Raw genomic sequence first — 19,747 nt, forward strand, 5'->3', positions numbered from 1 at the left:
CAATCCTCGATTTTTCAACGGTTTCAACGTTCGTGTGTCTCAGCTGATCAGCCGGTACCGCCGGCACATCGTGATGAAGCCTGTGTTGCGTTAAGATCGTCTTCTCCCTTCGGATCTAGACACTCCGCGATGGATCATGGCGCCGATGAGACCGGTATCGCGACAGATCTCTCAGACGCGACGTGCGCGTCCGCGCGACGGGCCGCATCAAGAGCCGCTGTGCGCGTTTTACCTTCGCGCGATGATCCCGTTGCCTACTTTTCGCCGTGCAAGCAACCACACGACGCGCGCTGATTTTTGCCAACGAATTCTCCTTCGAGATCCGCACTCTTTCCAGTTATTTGTCTTTTCTTTTTTTTTCTTTATTTCTTTTATTTAAATTGCGTTTCACGGATCGACGTAAACGATGACGTTAGAACGTAACTTGGATGGAGATGGTAGACCGAGGAAGATGCGTACGAGTGGAAGGAACGATTACCGGACAAACGGTTGCGCTTTGATCGACGACGCGAAACGTGAAACGCGACGATCCTCGAGCACGCTCGCCTCGAGTTCGCCAGCCAACTGGCTGCACCTGTGACAACCGCGAGGGCCCCCCTCTACTTGGACAAGACGTCGCGCGCCTAGCTGGAACGGGCTACGCCCATTGGACACGACCACGGCGCGGGACCTTTCGCGCTCCGTTCCGATTGGCTGGCTAGACCCCGCTCGGGCGTAGCCAACCCCGTGCGCCGTCAGACATGGCCGTGGAATGGCTGCGGATCTCTGGCGGCGGACGGGACGCTTCTGTCGTTGCTACTGCTTCTGCTGCTTCTGCCGCCGTGTTGTTGCTCGAAATAGCCTGCCGCCTGATTCTCCTCGTCTCTGACGCGCTATCGATCCCCCTTCGGCGTATACCGAAGAGAAGAGTACCTCGCGAAATGCCACAGGTTTCAGAGAATCTTTACCACTCGAGCCCGCGAAATACGTATCCCTCTGTCCCCCTCCCCCGCTCCTACTCCCCCTCGCCAGTCTACTTTTCTCTCTCTTTACCCTTCTTCCTTTCTCCTTTACTTCCTTCTCTCGCTTCTTCGCCTTTACCTGATCCTCCTCTCAGGCCACGGCATCTTTCCTTCTTTTTTTATTTTTCCTGTTAAACCGTCGCTTTCCTTCCCGCGGACGTTCCTCGGATCTTCTTTCCTCCTCGCTCCGTTATTCGCGCCGATAGCACACATACCTGTCCGTATGCATGTGTGTACGCGCCCTCTGTTCGACTCACGAGACATAACCTTATCGCGAGGCTCGTTTTGTGACGGAGGCGTGTACCGAGGCAATGCGTTGCTTTCTATCGATTAAGGACCTCTTCGAGCTATTGTTCGATGGTTTTAAAGGATCGATACCGGTGGACTTTTGCTTTTCTCTCGGTTACGAGTTATCTTCTGTCGATCTTGCACCAGAGAAATATGTTAAGCTCACTGGCCGATTAGCATTGTTTATAGCGTTCGGCTGCCACTCGAACAGAGTCCGCGCGTGATTTTCGTCGTGTTTGATAGACGCTCCCGTTTGTTATAACGAAGAACAGTGCGAAGAATTTAGGTTTCACGGTTTATGCTTCTCTATATATTCGCTGATCGTGATAACAGATTTCAGTTGTACGTTTACATCGATGCGTTCTTAAATTTCATCGAACTTGAGACACTGTCGGCTGTCGGAAACGCGTGACATACGACATACGAGAAAAAAAGAATGTACTCGTCGCCCGCGTGCCGCCATAATTAGCCGTAAACAAGTGGCCTCTATAAATTATATCACGGTGGACTGGTTAACCTTATTACGAGGGTCGACCATAGACTACTGAAAAGCTGTCAAGATTATTATAGGGTCCCGTGAAAAATCGACCGACCCATGAATGTGTCAATTCGTAACCTAGCGCCTGTGTAAGTATAGTCCTCCGTCCTATTTTATCCTTCTTCTACGGACAATTATATCCTTTCGAAAAAGTCTCATAAAATCGAATTTTCTTTATTTTATTTAGTCTTGCACACCCATCTACTAAACAATTTTCGATCGAAACGATACATCGAAACTTCGAAATTGATTCGGTTAGAATGAAACAATTATTTGAATCTACGTATATACCAATTACATAGGAGACAATTTGACGTATTTTATCGAGGTTAATTGTTTGGTATCTAAAAAATTGATTTAAAAGAGCTAGCCATGTATTCTGATACTGAAATTAAGAAATCTTCAAAAATTGAAGTTGATCAACTTGTAACTTCTGACTAATTCATATGTTTTTGTACTCAGTTTTACAATTGTTCGTTTAAAAGAAAATGTTTCATCGAAAATAATTACACGACTAAAGTTGTCAACAATTCGATGATTTTAACGATTTAAAAAATGTTATTAACACACCTTTTTTATTTCATCGTCGACTTTTATTAATTTGCATAATGCACTACCTCCTAATCGTGTAATTTGTCCGATTACCAACCGTCGATAGTACTTTAACATTAGAATTAAAATGCTTCCGTTTTTGTGCATCCTGTTATTATTGTGCTATAAATCTTACGACGAAGACATATATACGGAATTTCATAATCGCGAGAATCCCCGGGCGTTGGATTTTTTTGCACGTTTTATCCGCAACTCGACCAGCATTAAATCGTATTGCGCCAACTTTTAAGAGGCAATAAAATGCTATAATACGTAATAACTGTATGAGAATTAATTAGCGAGAAATTGATGCCTCTTCCCAAATCAGATTCTACTTAACCTCCAAGTATTTCGTCTACAAGGCGTTTTAGTAGATCGAATGGAAGGATAGTTAATTTTATGAAAATGAGAAATTCACTGTAGTACCGTATGCGCTCGTGTTCCGTACACAGAAAAAGGAAAACAAATGGAAAACATATAGAAGATATGATAATTAGGCTGCAGATATTTATGCAAATTCGTATAATTAAAAAATGGAATTTAGGTAGGCAATTGTTTAGTTTCCTTGATATTATAACGAGTACCATATATTTTTATATTTTATATAGTTTTGTATGTTATACACAATCTGTGTATTTTGCACCTTCAAATTCCCCATAAATACTTAAAAAAACCACAGTCTAATGATAATCGAATAAAAATGAATCCCTTCCCGATTCGTACACATTACGATGTGTATCGTACTTGAAATCGTAGATTCGTAGTAAGAACAAAATGTTCTATCCGTATTTGGCGCGTAGTTCGTCTTGCAAAATCGCGAAGTCAGTTCCGCGAACAAAGAAATACGATTAGTTTTTCTTGTCGGTTGACGTAGTGATTGTACCTGTGACGAAAAAATATATGTCACAGGTATGACAGGCTATTCGTTCCTATGCAATGTCGAGCCATTGTTCTGCGGCTAGCTCGTTTGACCCGACAAGACGATAAATGGGAAAATGAACGTGGCCTATGAGTTACGATTTTCCGTCTACGGTAATTATTATTGATTTTTCAACGAATCTCCATCGTTTATTTAACTCTCGCGATCAAACGAGAGAAAATTATGAACTGATATTTCAAATAAAAATATAAAAGATACGAGGGTAATAGAAGAAGGAAAAGAAACATTTATGTAATATCTTTTAAATAGTCGTTCTTTTTTTTCGACGAGTTTTATTTTTTCATTATGAAACATATTTTCTATTATGTAAGGTACAGTTGTTTCAAAATAAACAATATAATGTAATAATATGTGTTACTTGTTGCGTTCGATTTAGACTTTTGAGCTTGATAAGCATGTTCAGTGCGTCTGACTATATATTGGACAATTCTACTTCGCGCGCTCTAGTTTGAAGTGATAGATACCGACATAAGTAACGTAAGTAATATATGATTAATAAAAAAGTTCGATGTATCAGCGTAATATTAGAAAATTATAATATTTATATGCTCATTTGTTATTCTTGTTGTAGATATTAGTAGAAAAAACCCATCTTTGATCAAATTGGCATACACAAAAATGAAATGAGAGAAAAACAAAAATAACAATAGCGAATTTTATTTTTTGTTTTTAACAAAGCATTCGGATTTGTTTTCGAATACATGTTCCAAGATATTGAGCAATGCAATACAAAATTCAACGTGTATAGTATAATAAAATAAATAACTTTCAGTAATATTATATTAGCATTTTTATGCTAGAGTAATATATAAGCGAAAATGTTTTCGTTTCATTCGAAAGCCGAATAAATCTAAGATCTATTCTCGAACAGCTCTGAATAATCATATATTATTAATTAATGGTCATTTTGGGTAGTATCCTATCCACCTTCTGTATGTTACATTCATTGTTTCTTCTACTATATTGTCTATAGGACGTATTATAAAAGGTATGGATGCTAAACCAATAATGGTTGGAATCCATTTGCTTTTTAAGAACACATTATTACTTCTTTTTTGTACAAATTGAACAGCAGCACAAACTCTGTTAATTGTCAAACCAGGCACAACTACAGATGCAAATGACTGCCACAATAAAGTGTCTGTCATGGAAAGTAGGGTATTTTTTGCTGTTTTTGGAGTTACATTATCCTGAAACATACAATTTATATTTATAGTAGTCTTATTAATATGTATAGTATGTTTAAATAATATTTTTCTTATGAATTGCTTACTTGATAAGCTTTAAAGCCATTGTTAATTGTGTCTGCAAGAACGTAGCCACTGGCTACAGCGTAACTGAGCCATACAATTGAATTTGGAACTATAGATCTAAAAGCTTCTCCAATTTCATTTGCATATCCTGAAAAGAGAATCAAAAATGTCATTCATAATGTTAATGAATGAAAATAATAAGAAACTGTTTAAAAAAGCGACTACAATAGTCTTCCATTACCCAAATATCTGATTGGTGTATCACGGTAAAGATCCACTTCTTTTTTTATGTCCATGGTAGAAATTTTGTTTATTAAATTTTCAGATTACTAAACATAACCTAGTTTCATGCATCTGTAAAGTTACTCGATAGAATAAATGACGCTCATTGGCGTAGTATCGATTTTTTCCAAAATATAAATTGCATAACTTACAAATAATTAAGTGCGCTTCTGTGAAATTACTTGAAGTAAATAATTATTTTCATACAATTACAGAATACATGATAAAAGATTATTGTCTTCTAAAAAGATTCGAGAGATCTATAGTCAAAATTTTAAATCTAGAGACTTTTACTTCTTGGTAACTCTGTTGTAATATCAACAATTTACCCGTGGTAAAGGATTCAAAATAATGTGAAGACAAAGTTTAATGAACAAATATAATTTGACTTGTACGTACAATTGTAGAAAAGAAATAAATTTATAAATTACAAGACGATTTAAAAATTAAACTTCTAGTAATGTTCTATTTCAAATACTACATGAATCCTTATAGAACGTAATCAATATTGCCATAGACTTCATTATTGAGTGAATTTTTAATTTTATGAAAGACAACAATTAACGATATATAAAATAACTAAAACTTGAAATAATTATATCAAAATTCCTACACATTAATCACATAATTGAACGTTAGTAAAAGTAATTTGAATAAGTACTAAGGAATATCTAGATTTTTTATTTATAAAAGAAAATAATTTAACAAATAATAATAGTCTCAGGAGCAGAGTATACAAGCATTACAATAGTGAATTTGTATTAACGTACTCAAGTATGGCGCTCAATCCTATTATCTCGTATAACATAACCTTGCAAAGTCCTTTAAACAAAAGAAATGTTGTCTCTAATTCTAACGGAATAGTTTACTCTTCCAGAAATATGACAGGACCGTAATATTCGTAAGTGAAAATAGTTCATATATCACCATTCAACATGATAGATCTCAATTTAATTAGAGAATATCTTAGTATACAAATTAATGAAATAATTTGTTGGTGGTGGTTTTACATCAATGAAATTTCATGGCAGTTGCTAATAGCTGTTACTGCGTATTTTTGCGTTTGTATTTCTCTTTATTCAATCTTGAAGAGAGTTAACCACACAGTGTGGCAGCTTCCGGGTCCACCTGCCAGAATACTGTTAGTTACAGCTCATCCTGATGATGAGGTCATGTTTTTTGGTCCACTGATGTACTGGGTTACAAGATCAAAGGCTAGTAAGATTTACCTCCTCTGTCTTAGCAATGGTACGTTTATTAATCCCACATGAATTACCATATTCTGGATGTTAAAAAATCTCTACATATCATTTTAGGTGGGGATAAGAAGAGGAAAGAAGAATTATGGCAATGTGCAAAACTATTAGGAATTCCAGAAGATAATGTAACTATAGTGATGTAAGAAATTGTTTCATCTATCTAATTTACAAAATAACTTCTTGGTAATTATTTGAATACTGTTCAATATTACCTTTTTAATCTTCTATCTTAGTTCAATAAATACATGTATAGGAGTACAGAGTTACCTGATGATCAAAATGTACAATGGCCAACAGAGGTAGTGGCAGAATGTATTTTGCAACATGTAGAGATTTATAAAATCAATGCAGTTGTAACATTTGATAAATATGGAATAAGCAAACATAAGAATCACATTTCTTTATACTATGCCATAGCTGCATTATGCATAGAAAAAAAAGTACCATATTGTTAGTATTATTTATTGGTGTATTAAATTGACATATAAAACACTTTGAATAATTGAATCTCTTTCCAGATTGTAAACTATATGTTTTAGAATCTGTGAATATAATTAGAAAGTATGTACAACTTTTAGATTTGCCAATTAGTTTGTTATCTGCTTCATATTGGTATTTAATAACATATGATCAAAAAAATAATATAAAAGTAAGTGTGCAGTTAACATATATAATTTCTAGCAAAACTCTCATTTCGATCATAGTTGCTAACATATAGGAATTACCTTTACAGAAGGCTATGGCTGCACACAAGTCACAATATGTTTGGTTTCGAAAGTTGTACATGATATTTTCGCGGTATACATTTATTAATACCTTACAAGAAGTGTGTGCTCTTGATTTGGAATTGGATCTCCAGTTTGATGATGAATAATCTATAGACATTAATTTATACTATTGTACAAATTGTAATTAATTGTACATATTGAAGAATTAAATTTATCTATTAATGTACATATAATAAAGACATTATACCATTCTCAAAGAAACTTCAGAAATATTTGTCAACACTGAACATACAGTTTGAGTAGAAAGTATTTTTTTATTCGATCTTACAGAAATATACAATTGTTTAGAAATAAGAATGTATCTCAAGAAATAAGAATGTATCTCAAGAAATAAGAATGTATCTCAAGGAAAACAATAAACACATTTTTTATTATATGTAATTCGTGCATTAATTTCACTTATTTGATTATTCTATTGCAAATTTGTGTAGATAAAGTACAATCCTCAGTTTGATATGTTCTTATTACGTATATGTAATATATAGAATTTTTTTTCAACATATGTGCATCCAACAGAACTTTGAATTGCTATCAAAGAATTTGAGCAAGTACGAAATTATTGCAAGTTATACTTGCTATTCTAGATTTTAGATATATCCATTTTTAAAATCTGTCTCTTAGCGATAACGTACAATATACGTGATAATTTCTCATAATTTAAATCGTATTAGATTTGGCACAGTTAAGATTTGTGCATAAAGTATAATTAGAATTATCTTCATATTGTCTTTTTAACATTTAACATTTTTTACAGTATAATTTGATCTTTTATAAAATAGCAATAGATCTGTGACATAAAACTGAACTATGCATGTTGGAAAAAATCATAATTATTAAATTATAGATCTTTTAAGTATTTTTATCATTTACTAAATATAAGTAGAAAATTTAAAATATAATTATTTGGCTCTTTCCTCAAACATAATTAAAATACTTCGCTAGTAATACATCATATCAGTAATTTTCTTATTTATCCTAAAGAGGTACAAAAAAGCTGCACCTTTTATGTAAAAAAAATCTCTGTTAGAATGACATCAAATAGAACGTAATGATGCAGTCTGCATTTATAGTCTTACATAATATAAAGATAATATTAAATAAACTTGTAATATGAAACAATATATTAATGCATAGTAGAAATTTGTGAGTACGAATTATAAGTATATATAGGCATATCTTTGTATAGCAAATAGTTTAGAAAGAATACTCTCTGTGCGCTTATATTACTCGTATCTCGCACGTATATACAGTTTTGCTCAAAATAAACTATACTTTATCAACAAATATGTACGAAATATGGAATGTTCTCGTATGTCTTACACTGCATACATAGAAGTTCAACAAATAATCGAAGGAATTAATATTATGAAAGATGAAATCTTATTTATCTTAAAACATTACTTAACGAATTCATACCTTTAAAACAAAATAAATGCTTACAAGACAGTCGCAGAAAATGGACGGCATAAAGTGTTCCCGCAAGATCCTCGATCAGTAAACTACCACAACATTAATCAATTAGTAGAATACTGAATTTAGGTACATAGAGAAGAATAACATCAAATTCATTATTAATTCTTGTAGAGTAGATGTCTTCAATGTTTCGTAAACAAGAATATTAAAGTTATAGGGGGTTCATCGCGAAGATCTCGCGGGCCGTATCCTAGAATCTATCCTTGACACGATGGTGCGAGCTCAAAGTTCCCATACCGGGTTGAGGAGAATCTGGATCTCCTGGATCTTGCAGGTATTGAAGTTCTTGTAATTCTTGAAACTTCTCATGATCTCTAATATGTGCATAGTTAGCAGATAAACACATTAAATAATGTATGAGACTTAATACAACCAGCATGGCAGCTACTGTTGCTAAAATAAACATGATCTCTGCTTTTTCAACAAAATCTTTACAAAATAATTTCACTTCTTGTGGTCCACATACTTTCATATCCTCTACTCTTGTATTATTTGGAAATATAAAACCTTCAAGAAATATAATATATGAAATTTTATCTACCCATAGTAATTAATTAATTAATAAATGCATTTAAAAAAAAATAAATTGTACTTACTAAATTGAGTGAAATCAATGCATTGATCAAGAGACTGGACACGAGGATTACTGCATAAACCCCAGAATATAGTAAAAATCCAAGCAATTATAACCAAAAATGCAAATATTAGGAGCCATCCTAATTGTAATATATAAGTAATTGTCATGAACTAAAAAATGTAAAGAATATTCTATTTATGCTACTTCATATTGTGATATTATAACTAATAACATTAAAGTTACATACAACAGCACATGAGATACGTCCACCAACTCTGGACCTCCAGGCTCTATATACTTTATGTCTTGTAGCTCCAGTTGCAAGGCAACCAACACATAATATCATAAAACCTAAAGCTGCCATACTAGCACCAAGTGTTGCAAAAGTCAATTGAACAGGTTCTAACCATCCAAGTCTTAAATGAAATACCTTAAATACATGATTATAAACAAACATATTAAATGTATAATGTATATAAAAAGAACATTATAATAGGATTATAGTGACAACTTACCTGATCCATCATTAAAGAGCCCAATGTAACACCTCTATACATTGTACCACAGAATATACCAACTCCTAAGCAACACATTATTGTTGCAATAAGAGTTGCATATGGTACTCTGGCCATACAATCATTGCATATACTCCCTACAGACGTTAAAAAGATAATTTATTAATGATTTAGTATATATAAATTAATGATATTGTCTCAAAAGTTATAAAACAGATTATTACTGACTTCTAAAGTTTGTATACTAACATATACGTAAGTTTATATTATAAAGAACTTACTACAAGATCGATCTTCATAATCAAGCATATGAAGACTTTTTTCGGAAAATCTATCTATACTAATATTACTATTAAACCGTCTACGTAACGGTAAACTATCACTTGCACCTTGAGCGTTCCTCATCTTTAATCATAAATGACTCTAACATTCGTTTGAATGAAGTGTGAAGCGATGATTGAACGATGAATGAGTAATGTTTCCACATATATGTATGACAGATAAGATTATCATGCATATCGTACGATTACCCGCGGTATTGGATCGTTACTAGGAAAGATTTCTATTCGAGGGAGAAGACCTTTTATCACTATCGTACATAAATAAACAATTGTTGTAAATTTGTTGCTTACCCATCTTTCGATTTTAATGTTGTTCAAGGTTAAGTTCGTTTTAGGTGGGCACTGTCCGTTGTAGATTCTGAGACTACAATGCTAGAATTCTCTCAATTAATGTCGTAATTGGATGTCATTCTACTGTATTAGTGAACAACATCCCACACATTTCTCGTAATTACACATCAGCGCATTACACCATTTGTTAATAGAGATTCTACGGGTTCTGACAGACTACTATTATTAATTGGCCCTTAGAATATTTCGAAAATATTTTTTTCTATTTTATTTGTCTAATTTAGCAGAATAAATCAGTATATGTTAATATTGTGTAGCAATTATTGCGTTTTAAGTAAAATATATGTATTTTTGGAGAATATCATTTGTTTTTAAATAAGCTTTTAAAACAAACCAATATGGCGACAAAAGGAAAAGTGAATGGGATCGTTGTCCTCTCGATTATAGATTGTAGGGCACGTAGTAAATCAAACATACTGTTCCTTTTTAGTACAATCAACTATTATTCTAGTAATGAATTTATAGCTGTAGTTTTTATTGACTTGGATACCTTTATTTTAAATTTGATTGAAAATTACATTTGATTTTATATTTTGTATATGATAGCATAAAAGATATTAAATCTTTTATTATAGAATCTTATATAATAAAATTCTGATATAAGTTTAGAAATATAGAAAAAAAATTAAGATGTATCTACCTCCTTATATTTAAAAAATCAACTACTTAAAAGATATTGTATATATGCTATGTAAATATAAAAAATATAATTTTGCTCTTATTATAAGAAAATTACTTTTCAAAGAGCGAGTTAAATAAGGTATTCCAAGTTATTTTCTCTGAAATAAATGCAAACAAGGCTCCACTTTTTCTTTAATTAAATGGGATAGGAAAGCTAAGGAGTAATTTGCTGAGGGAACAAAGAGGAGCTCCTCCTATTTTTTAAAATAGAAAGTTATATTAATATTATCATATATTAATAAAATTTTCTATAAATTTTAAATCAGAAAAGTATTCTTCGTCACTATTTTTTAGACTATGTATATCTTATTTGCCTGTTCCAAATGGCAAATATTATTTCGTTCGTTCCTCCAGTAGTCGCCCGAGAAAAATTTGTTGCACAGATATGTAACAGTTTAAAAAAAAGTCTGTGTCTGCACTAATTTGGGTAGAAATAGCTTAGAATATTTTATTTGGCCCACTCTCTATATTTTATACAAAACATTTTATATCTAAATGTATAGCTAAAAACTACCGGATGTTCTTACTCCTCGGTTGAGCAAAGTATTTAATAACTCCAGGAAGGTGGCATAATTTTTCTTTAACAATATGTGGTACTTCCACGTTTTGTTGATAATTCTGATTATATTTTATAACCATACCATTATTACCTTTATAGATTATATTATTGCCATTGCTCTGAGGACTTACCTTAAAATAATAAATTTGATTAAATTGTGTTCTCATTTTACTAATTCTAATATTATTAATGGAATTTATAAATATACTTACAGTTAAAGTAGAACCATCTCTGTAATCAACATGAATGTCTCCAGAAGATAATTTTGTCGCAGTACCTATACCTGGAATTGATACTTTGCAAAAACTACTACCAATATTTCGTATAGAATTCATTTTTCGTGACCGCGATGCTACCGTCGAAATAACAGAACTAGCATCAAAAGATGGCATCTACAATATTAATCAATTATGTATATTTTATTAAAGAAATTATACGTATATTGTTACTTACGACGGGTGCATTGTTCGTTGCTTGCGAAATATTCTCTTTTCCTTGTAAACAAGGAGAATCACTCAAAGCCGCATTAGGCTTACGTCCAATAAGAATAGGAAAGCAGGAATATCCAGTAGCTGTTTCTAAAGATGTTAAAGTAGACTCTATCAACAAACAACGCTGATAACATTCTGAATAATGTTCGTAATATGTATCTAAATGGGATGGAAATTCACCCTCGACATAAGTGGAACCGTCACTCCTTTCCATTATTTTTACTATACCATCAACACGTTCAATCTATAAGGATAAAAATCTTAATGTCTTCAATATTTACCTATAATTTATGATATTTATTTTTATACCTTTACTCCATCATAAAAGTGAATTTCACAATTTGGATGTGGCCCATTTTCCATAAACTGACATTTTGATCGTTCAGTATACATCGTTAATTTCGGAGTTTTTGCTTTTACAAGTTTTATGAAACGAGACGCATATATGTACTTTTTGTGATGATGGGCAGGTAAATTTTCGTATGAATAAATGCTATCTGCCCCACGAGTCGGTAACGGGAGTGGTTGATTACCGATATTCGTTAATGATGATGGTTTGTAGAGAATAATTCTTAAACCATCGTTCGATATTCGACACACTTCACTTATTTTTTCCTACAACAAAAAGGCAATTATATACATACTCACGTGAAAAATTTATTTAAACATTAATTTTTTAATACATACCATGCCATTTCTACGTTTAATAAACTCGACGCAAACTTCGCCATTATCTAAAATAGTAAGAATTGCAGTTTTTGTCTTATGTCTCACAGGTTGCAATCTTTTAGAAGACAAAGGTGAGACTGATAATTTTCCACCGTTTTCTGTATTTTCAGAACAATTTTCAGCTTTTTCTTTTTTCCTATGTTTATCATTCTTGTGTTTGTCAATTTCCTTATATGCATTGGAACTGGTATAGAGCTCACATTGTGAGAAAACTTTACTTTGTGGTACTAATGGTATTCCAGTTAATACGGGATATTCTTTAGCGCGATAATCTATAGCATTTGTTCTTTGTGAATGCATTCTTACAACAGGCTCTGATGAAGGATCACTTTTCGCGCTAAACATAGGTCCAAGGGCACTAGACATGATGGGCGTTGATGATATTCTCTCTTCCGACCTACAACGCATTCTTGGCCTTCCATATGAAGACAATGTTCTTCCAACCCCTGAATCAATGATACCATCTCCCAATAATCCTTTGCTCATATTATTCTTTTCCTATTAATACAAATATCTATAATAAGCTGGTTGATTTTTTACACGATCTTTTTATTTATTACTTACATTGTATAATTTATTTTTTTTTATATTAGTGATAAACGGATGTTTCGGAATATCACGCAAGCGGATTCTATCTTTTGGATTTTTTTTTAATAACTTATCTATTAGGTCCTTAGCATTATCTGATAAATGAGCTGGCATGATATAATCAGCCATTACCACACGTGTTAAAGTGCTTTTAACAGCATCTGTATCAAATGGAGGTTTGCCAACTAATAGAGTATATAGCATGCATCCTAAACTCCATACATCTGCTTCCAAACCATGTGATGACCTTGTTGCTATCTACAATAATATAAGCAATTAGTATTATATTCTAATTATTCTATATTCCTTACATATAATTACAAATTATTTGACAGACCTCTGGTGATATATAATTAGGAGTACCACACATAGTTAAGTGTTTCTCATCAGGCCTTGTTAATTGGGTAGCTAGACCAAAATCTGCTATTTTCTATAAATTAAGATTAAACTACTTTTAATGCATCTAGTTTAATTATCACATTCAAAAATCATATAATTTTAATAAATAGGTTTTTTTACCACTTGCATATCCTTAGTCAGAAGCAAATTCGACAAAGACATATCTCTGTGAAGTATCTGATATGAGTGTAAATATAATAATCCTTGCACTACTTGACTAATTATATGACCAGCTTGTGCTTCAGACAATGCACGAGAGCCTTGCATTTTAAGATAACGTTGAAGTTCTCCATTATGACATAATTCTAATACCAAATAAACATAATTAGCATCTTGGAAAACTGTGTATAGTTCAAGAATAGCTGGGTTCTTTAATTTCGAGTGAATTGCTATTTCTTGACCCACTCTATCCACCATCCCAGCAGCTTGCATCAATTTTTTGTCGATCTAAAATTATTTACAATAACTATTTAAATGTTTGTTTGCAATAATTGTTTTAAATACATGTAAATTTATATGTGTACGTATATTTAATTTAAAGGATTATTTAAATTACCATTTTTATTGCGACTTCTATACCACTGCGCAAACATTTTGCTCTATACACACTAGCAAAACCCCCTTTCCCAAGTAAGTTTGATACTTCGTAGTCCTACGATTAGAAATTACTAATTAGACGTTACAATAAAACATGTAAGCGGATAAATTCAAAAAGCTAACCTCTATTTGTTCACCAAAAACTCCCGATAGCGATGGCATCACCGGCCTTCGAGTCATAAAACCATATAATTGTTTCAATCACCACGATCACTATATGGTAGTTTTCTTTTGCATACAATTTCTTCAAAATTAAATGTATTTTGTAAATATATCAATAAATTAATAAATAGAAATAACATGGCGCGTTCGCCATATGTAAATTTTATATAGTTTTGGGCTCGGTAGATGGCGCTTTAAGAACATCTTAATTATTATTCGAAATGTTCATAAAATGATTAATTTATAATGAATTAAAGGTAGGTCAGTAATAGAAATATTCAAATCTGTTGTGAATTTAAACGTGTTTTCAATTTCCGTAACTATAATTCATTCTAAATAACTATAATTACAAATTAATTACAAATAATATACAGCACAATTTTTACATTATGCGAATTGTATTAGTGTTTTAGCGAAATTGGACGAAATATTGAAATGCTGCACAATCTTTCGATATTATCATATGATTATTCTACAATATAAATATTTTGATGTTTAGTTCTTATAATAAATACCTTAGATTTACATTTTTAATTATTAGTTTCACTTTCACTGTGTAAGGAAATAATTCATACTATAATTGTACACTTATTACATCTTTCATTTATGAATTATTTGTGGCACAGGATTCGTTTACATCGCGTTTTAATTGATTGACCTATGATTTAAACTACCATACATGACAAGTATGGACTATTCTTTTTCATGAGGTCAGTCTTTAAAAATAATATAACTACAATGAATAATTCAGCGATGTTTAGTACTTTTACGAAAAAAAAGACTGACAATACATTAAAGTAAAGAATTATTTTGAGTATTCATAGGCATAGAATTCTGACATCGTTGCGCCGGTGGTTGATAAATGGGCTGCGTGCTTCTTTGCTGATTACGTTTTTTGTTATAAGCAGCTTTACTTGCAGGAACAACACCACTTCCACCTCTTCGAAATTCCATACCTGCTATAGAAACTTTTATATACCTTTATGTACCTTAAATATAAATAATCATCGTAAACAAATTATAAATTTACCAGTTATGTGATTTTGAGCTTGGTCGTATCGCAGCTGCCTATTACTGAATCTTTGATCCGATTGTTTTTGATCCATAACATAATCTTGAACAGCTTGATTCTACAAGTAAATACAAGACATTTGTTATTTATATATGGTATTGAAGACACATGTTTAAGTATTACATATGTTTTGCATACATCATCTGTTATAGGTAAGCAATCCACTTGAAGCACTTCTTCATAATTTTCAAACCCTTTGAATTGAACAACACATGTCCTATCTGATACCCCAGTTACTTTTGCGTTATAATACTATATTTTGAAAACATTAAATGAAATTAAATGTAAGTACTACTAGTAGTATAAGCTTTTAATGTATAAATAATTATATTATCTTACCCTATTATCTTCCCAGTATTTAGCAAGACATTTATCACCTACGCGCCAAACCCAGGTACTTCCAACAGAAGGAACATTGGTATTTTGATTGTATTGGCTTTGTCTCCTTTGGCTATTGGATTCTACAATCCCCTTGCCACCAGAAGTCTCGTTTGGTTGAAATCTGTTTAGTTGGTTTTTGTAATTTTTATCAGTTGTATTTGCAGGATAAGCTCTATGTGTTCCATCTTCTTGTGCTCGATTATGCCTGGCATAAGAATCATAAGATTGTTTATTTCTGGTATCGGTCTCATAGTGATTATAACTCCTGCCAGCACCAAAATGTTTGCCTTGTTGGTCTTGTGGAGCTTTATAATAATTATTACTATTCATAACGTTTGCCCCATCTGTACGTATTTGTACATTAGAATTTCGAGAATCATTTAACTGAGGTTTCTGATACGTTTTATGTAAATTATCTTGTTGAGAATAACTATGATTATCCTGATTTCGTTGAAACCTTGGTGGTTTATTTTGTTGAGAATGATTCCCGCCGTTATATTGCAAATATTGAGTAGTAGGACTATTAAAGTTTGATTTTTTGCTACCCTTATTTTCCTCTAGATGTCTTGGAGGAATTTGATACTCACGACTTCCTTTTTGAGATCTACATAAAGAAGACCTTTATCAACGAATATGCTTATAATTTACACTATTGTAAAAATTTTACCCATGATAAAGCATACCTTCCACCTTTTCCACTTTGTGATTCATTACTTTTAAGTTCAATTTTGTCATAATTGTTTTCCGTATGTTGAGTATAACTATTCTGAGGTGGATTGGTTGGTTCCGTAGATTCAGATTGTAAAGGTAATTTATCTTCCAGAAAATCAAAAAGAGATATTTTTCCACTACTTGGTTTACCTTCTTCTACCTTTTTATCGAATCGTTTATTTCGTGGTTCACGCGATTCTCGTGGCTCTTTAAAAGTACTAAAATAATTGAAACAGGATTGATAGTCAGAAAGTAGTAAAAACTAATATTTTTAAATAAAAGAAAATAGATATACTTGTGTTTATCTGTTTTTTGCAAACTTTTCAAAGCTTTATCAACATTATTTCGATTAACTTTTAAGGCATATTCTGCTTGCTCTATAGAAAAGCCTTGATCTATGATTCTTTGTACACTGTGATCTAGAAGCTATAAAACAATTACACGAGAATAAAATTGTTTTAAATATTTATATTATGGATATTTCATAGAAATTACCTGCTTATTTCCTCCACCAAAAATTTTTTTGCTGCCTTGTTTAGCAGCTTCTGCTATAGCATCTTTACGTTGAGCTTCGAACTCTGTATTCTCTTTACTAGACTTTTCTTTTTCTGCTAAAGCTTTAAAGTTTTTGTCATGTTCAGAAACTTTTATAATTTTTTTCCCAAATGGTATCCATGGTGGTGGACCACCTTCTTCCATAGATCTCATTCTGGTATGTAGTGCTAATTTCTGTTACAAAATATATTTCTTAGTTTCATGTATATTAGAATTGAATGATACAACATACTTTGTTCAGTTCCCATTTTTCTACAAGATTTGTTACTTTTCCTCCAAGTACTTGTGCTATGTTCGATGGCCTTAGCAAAATAATTCCATGGGACATTGCTACATTCCCACAACCAATTAGTATCTTTGTACCGGGAGGTGTATTTAAACTGCAATAATTAATTTCATCATATCAATTTTCTCACATAAATTATAAAGAGACAATTATTATTTATACATATAATTAATCAAGCAATGGTTTTATACCTTAAAAATGAAATATGTTCAACTTCTATAGCTTGAAAATTATTTTTACCATCAGTCAAAAAGAATTTTAACAAGCGTGGAGCTGCTCGAGATTCTTCATTGCTTTTAGGAGCAGCTACATTACGTACTTTTTGTATTTGTAATACGATATTACCCTGAACTATATCTCCTTGACCACTACCAATCTCTCTTAAATCAAGCTGTACAATACATAAAAAAGATTTAAAACATGCAAATAATTATTTGTTTTTAGGAGAAAGTTATATAAGGAGTTGTTCTTACATCTAATAATCGCTTGATAATTTTTTGTATATCAGTAACACTATCAGAATCTCTTGCAGTATTGTACCCGTGATCTGTAATGTACCTAATCCAAACATTTATATATATCTGTACATTCAAATTTATAAAAATTTATTCGTGTTTTTAAACACCGACGTTCACAAACGACGAAATACGTCACTTTTTATACGTACCACCCCTTATCTTTCAACTTTTCCATAGTTTGCACCGTCATTTCGCTCTCTAGCTAGGTTTTTCAATGGAACGATCGTTTTGATTCGGCGACTTTCCCAGGTGAAATTTTATATACGTTACATGCGTACATTCGACTTGTACATAAACATGTGTCAGCTGACGTTTAAACCAATAGAGAACAAATCGTCGAAGTACAAACAATTCCAATATTGAAATCAGCTACTTTTATAAATATACGGAATCGTTTATTATATGTAATAATACCACTTTGCTTGTCCAAATAACGAACAAAAGGAACCGCGCCTATTAAACCTCGAATTCTTCGCCACCATCTTGAACATTTAGTGTACTGTGATTTTAAGATCGATATATCGGTACTGTGTTGCAATAGTTCAGTATCGATACATCGGTCGTTATTTGAACATGATGCTACTACAGGTATTATTGTCTAGCAATAAATGATATTTTTGGCATTTCATGTGACATTTTATTGGATTTTTAAACTTTTAATACATATATAAAGTCTTAAATGACCATTTATTTACATATCATTTACAGATTATAAACGAATGTAACATTAATTTTTATATTTATCTAAAAATTTTTTAAGTAATGTTATTTTTATAATGTAAGTATATATAGATTTAAAATCTTTTCCAAATGTAATATGTAGTAGGTTATGTAACGATATATAGCTACAAAGTAATTATACTTAAAACAGAATTAGAGTGAAACATAATCTCACGCAGATTTTAGAAGAAATCGCGCAAAAGAGCTCAAGTAGATAAGTAGACTAATTGAATGTAACTCATCGTTATTTGAAAATCATGCTTGAACACACGCGCGGAAAATGTGTCATGAATACACGTCGCACACGCTAAGTTCTAAAATCGAGTGTTGGGGAAAAGTAAGTGTAACATTTTTTGAATACATATTTGAAATTCCACGGATCATCGGCGATATTGAAATATTAAAATTCCATCATTAGCTTTTATAAAAATATTAAATAAGACAGTACAATGTCATTAACCTTTAAATAACTTGATAAACTGTTTATTAATCTATTGAATTATAATTTTTTTCTTATAACTATTGTGTAAGTTTAAATAAAATTCAAAATAAGATCCGAAATATGTGTGACCTCAAGTAAGACCATGCAGAATGTTTCATACAATTCGTAAATCAATTACGATCGATAAATTTTACAGAGATCACTACTACCAACAGACCTCACGGTGGCGAAGAATAAGAAAGGCATCAATTTGAGCTGATGATTATTACTCGGGTGGAGTCTTGTTTGAACAAACGATGAAATTAGATCAGACAGGAACTAACTTCGGAGATGACGGAACGGTATAAGCACGATTAAGAATATGACCCACTCATATTACCAATGCACCAATACGAACTGAGTGTACACAACTCCATGATTATCATAGATTACCCATAAAAATTGTATAAATGCTTATCGAATAGAAATAAACGTTCCATTTTCGTTGTTCTTTATCTAGATTCATCGAGATATATCGAAAATATAATTATTGCTTTAAAAAATACATGAATTTAAAACTATTTGTTTAATTCTACATTTATATATTATAGAAGTGAGAGAAATTAACTATATACTACTGGATCAGATCTCCTAAATGAAAAATAATTAAGACGTTAAAG

At 32.0% G+C, this 19,747-nt stretch overlaps 5 protein-coding genes and 1 long non-coding RNA gene across 9 annotated transcripts; 2 read left to right on the forward strand and 4 right to left on the reverse strand.

Annotated features, from left to right (window-relative positions):
* Positions 1-3,604: 3,604 nt before the first annotated feature.
* Positions 3,605-5,169, reverse strand: LOC138181100 (mitochondrial fission process protein 1). Its single transcript, XM_069115666.1, has 4 exons — positions 5,046-5,169; positions 4,853-4,965; positions 4,632-4,759; positions 3,605-4,548 (listed from the first exon to the last, which is right to left on the reverse strand). The coding sequence occupies exons 2-4, from the start codon at positions 4,905-4,907 to the stop codon at positions 4,261-4,263; spliced, it is 471 nt and encodes a 156-aa protein (XP_068971767.1). The 5' UTR covers positions 4,908-4,965; positions 5,046-5,169; the 3' UTR covers positions 3,605-4,260.
* A 121-nt stretch (positions 5,170-5,290) lies between these two features.
* PIG-L (phosphatidylinositol glycan anchor biosynthesis class L) lies at positions 5,291-7,137 on the forward strand. The gene is made up of 5 exons (XM_069115662.1): positions 5,291-6,141; positions 6,210-6,291; positions 6,406-6,602; positions 6,671-6,801; positions 6,886-7,137. The coding sequence occupies exons 1-5, from the start codon at positions 5,829-5,831 to the stop codon at positions 7,024-7,026; spliced, it is 864 nt and encodes a 287-aa protein (XP_068971763.1). The 5' UTR covers positions 5,291-5,828; the 3' UTR covers positions 7,027-7,137.
* A 37-nt stretch (positions 7,138-7,174) lies between these two features.
* M6 (neuronal membrane glycoprotein M6) lies at positions 7,175-10,565 on the reverse strand. 2 transcript variants are annotated; one of them, XM_069115661.1, is made up of 5 exons: positions 10,138-10,565; positions 9,506-9,642; positions 9,238-9,420; positions 9,010-9,160; positions 7,175-8,920 (listed from the first exon to the last, which is right to left on the reverse strand). In XM_069115661.1, the coding sequence occupies exons 1-5, from the start codon at positions 10,139-10,141 to the stop codon at positions 8,604-8,606; spliced, it is 792 nt and encodes a 263-aa protein (XP_068971762.1). In that variant the 5' UTR covers positions 10,142-10,565; the 3' UTR covers positions 7,175-8,603. The 2 variants fall into 2 exon arrangements, with proteins under 2 accessions (XP_068971762.1, XP_068971760.1); XM_069115659.1 differs by lacking the exon at positions 10,138-10,565 and adding an exon at positions 9,787-10,071.
* A 735-nt stretch (positions 10,566-11,300) lies between these two features.
* Positions 11,301-14,573, reverse strand: SAK (polo like kinase SAK). 2 transcript variants are annotated; one of them, XM_069115653.1, is made up of 11 exons: positions 14,365-14,573; positions 14,201-14,296; positions 13,765-14,091; positions 13,583-13,675; positions 13,222-13,503; positions 12,616-13,155; positions 12,238-12,543; positions 12,109-12,172; positions 11,891-12,036; positions 11,650-11,829; positions 11,301-11,568 (listed from the first exon to the last, which is right to left on the reverse strand). In XM_069115653.1, exons 1-11 carry the CDS (start codon positions 14,419-14,421, stop codon positions 11,389-11,391), a joined length of 2,271 nt encoding a protein of 756 aa, XP_068971754.1. In that variant the 5' UTR covers positions 14,422-14,573; the 3' UTR covers positions 11,301-11,388. The 2 variants fall into 2 exon arrangements, with proteins under 2 accessions (XP_068971754.1, XP_068971753.1); XM_069115652.1 differs by having other exon boundaries at positions 11,891-12,172.
* Positions 14,574-15,012: 439 nt separating this feature from the next.
* On the reverse strand, positions 15,013-18,427 carry Tdrd3 (Tudor domain containing 3). 2 transcript variants are annotated; one of them, XM_069115655.1, is made up of 11 exons: positions 18,076-18,427; positions 17,882-17,966; positions 17,600-17,799; positions 17,355-17,502; positions 17,063-17,296; positions 16,863-16,993; positions 16,540-16,785; positions 15,815-16,460; positions 15,614-15,727; positions 15,434-15,533; positions 15,013-15,359 (listed from the first exon to the last, which is right to left on the reverse strand). In XM_069115655.1, the coding sequence occupies exons 1-11, from the start codon at positions 18,114-18,116 to the stop codon at positions 15,196-15,198; spliced, it is 2,109 nt and encodes a 702-aa protein (XP_068971756.1). In that variant the 5' UTR covers positions 18,117-18,427; the 3' UTR covers positions 15,013-15,195. The 2 variants fall into 2 exon arrangements, with proteins under 2 accessions (XP_068971756.1, XP_068971755.1); XM_069115654.1 differs by having other exon boundaries at positions 15,013-15,362.
* Positions 18,428-18,549: 122 nt separating this feature from the next.
* LOC138181101 (uncharacterized) lies at positions 18,550-19,588 on the forward strand. The gene is made up of 2 exons (XR_011173441.1): positions 18,550-18,983; positions 19,285-19,588. It is a non-coding gene; the product is annotated as an uncharacterized LOC138181101 (long non-coding RNA).
* Positions 19,589-19,747: the final 159 nt, after the last annotated feature.

Source organism: Bombus flavifrons, chromosome 6, assembly GCF_040668555.2.
Source record: "Bombus flavifrons isolate JBK064 chromosome 6, iyBomFlav1_principal, whole genome shotgun sequence".
NCBI classification, from domain to species: domain Eukaryota; kingdom Metazoa; phylum Arthropoda; class Insecta; order Hymenoptera; family Apidae; genus Bombus; species Bombus flavifrons.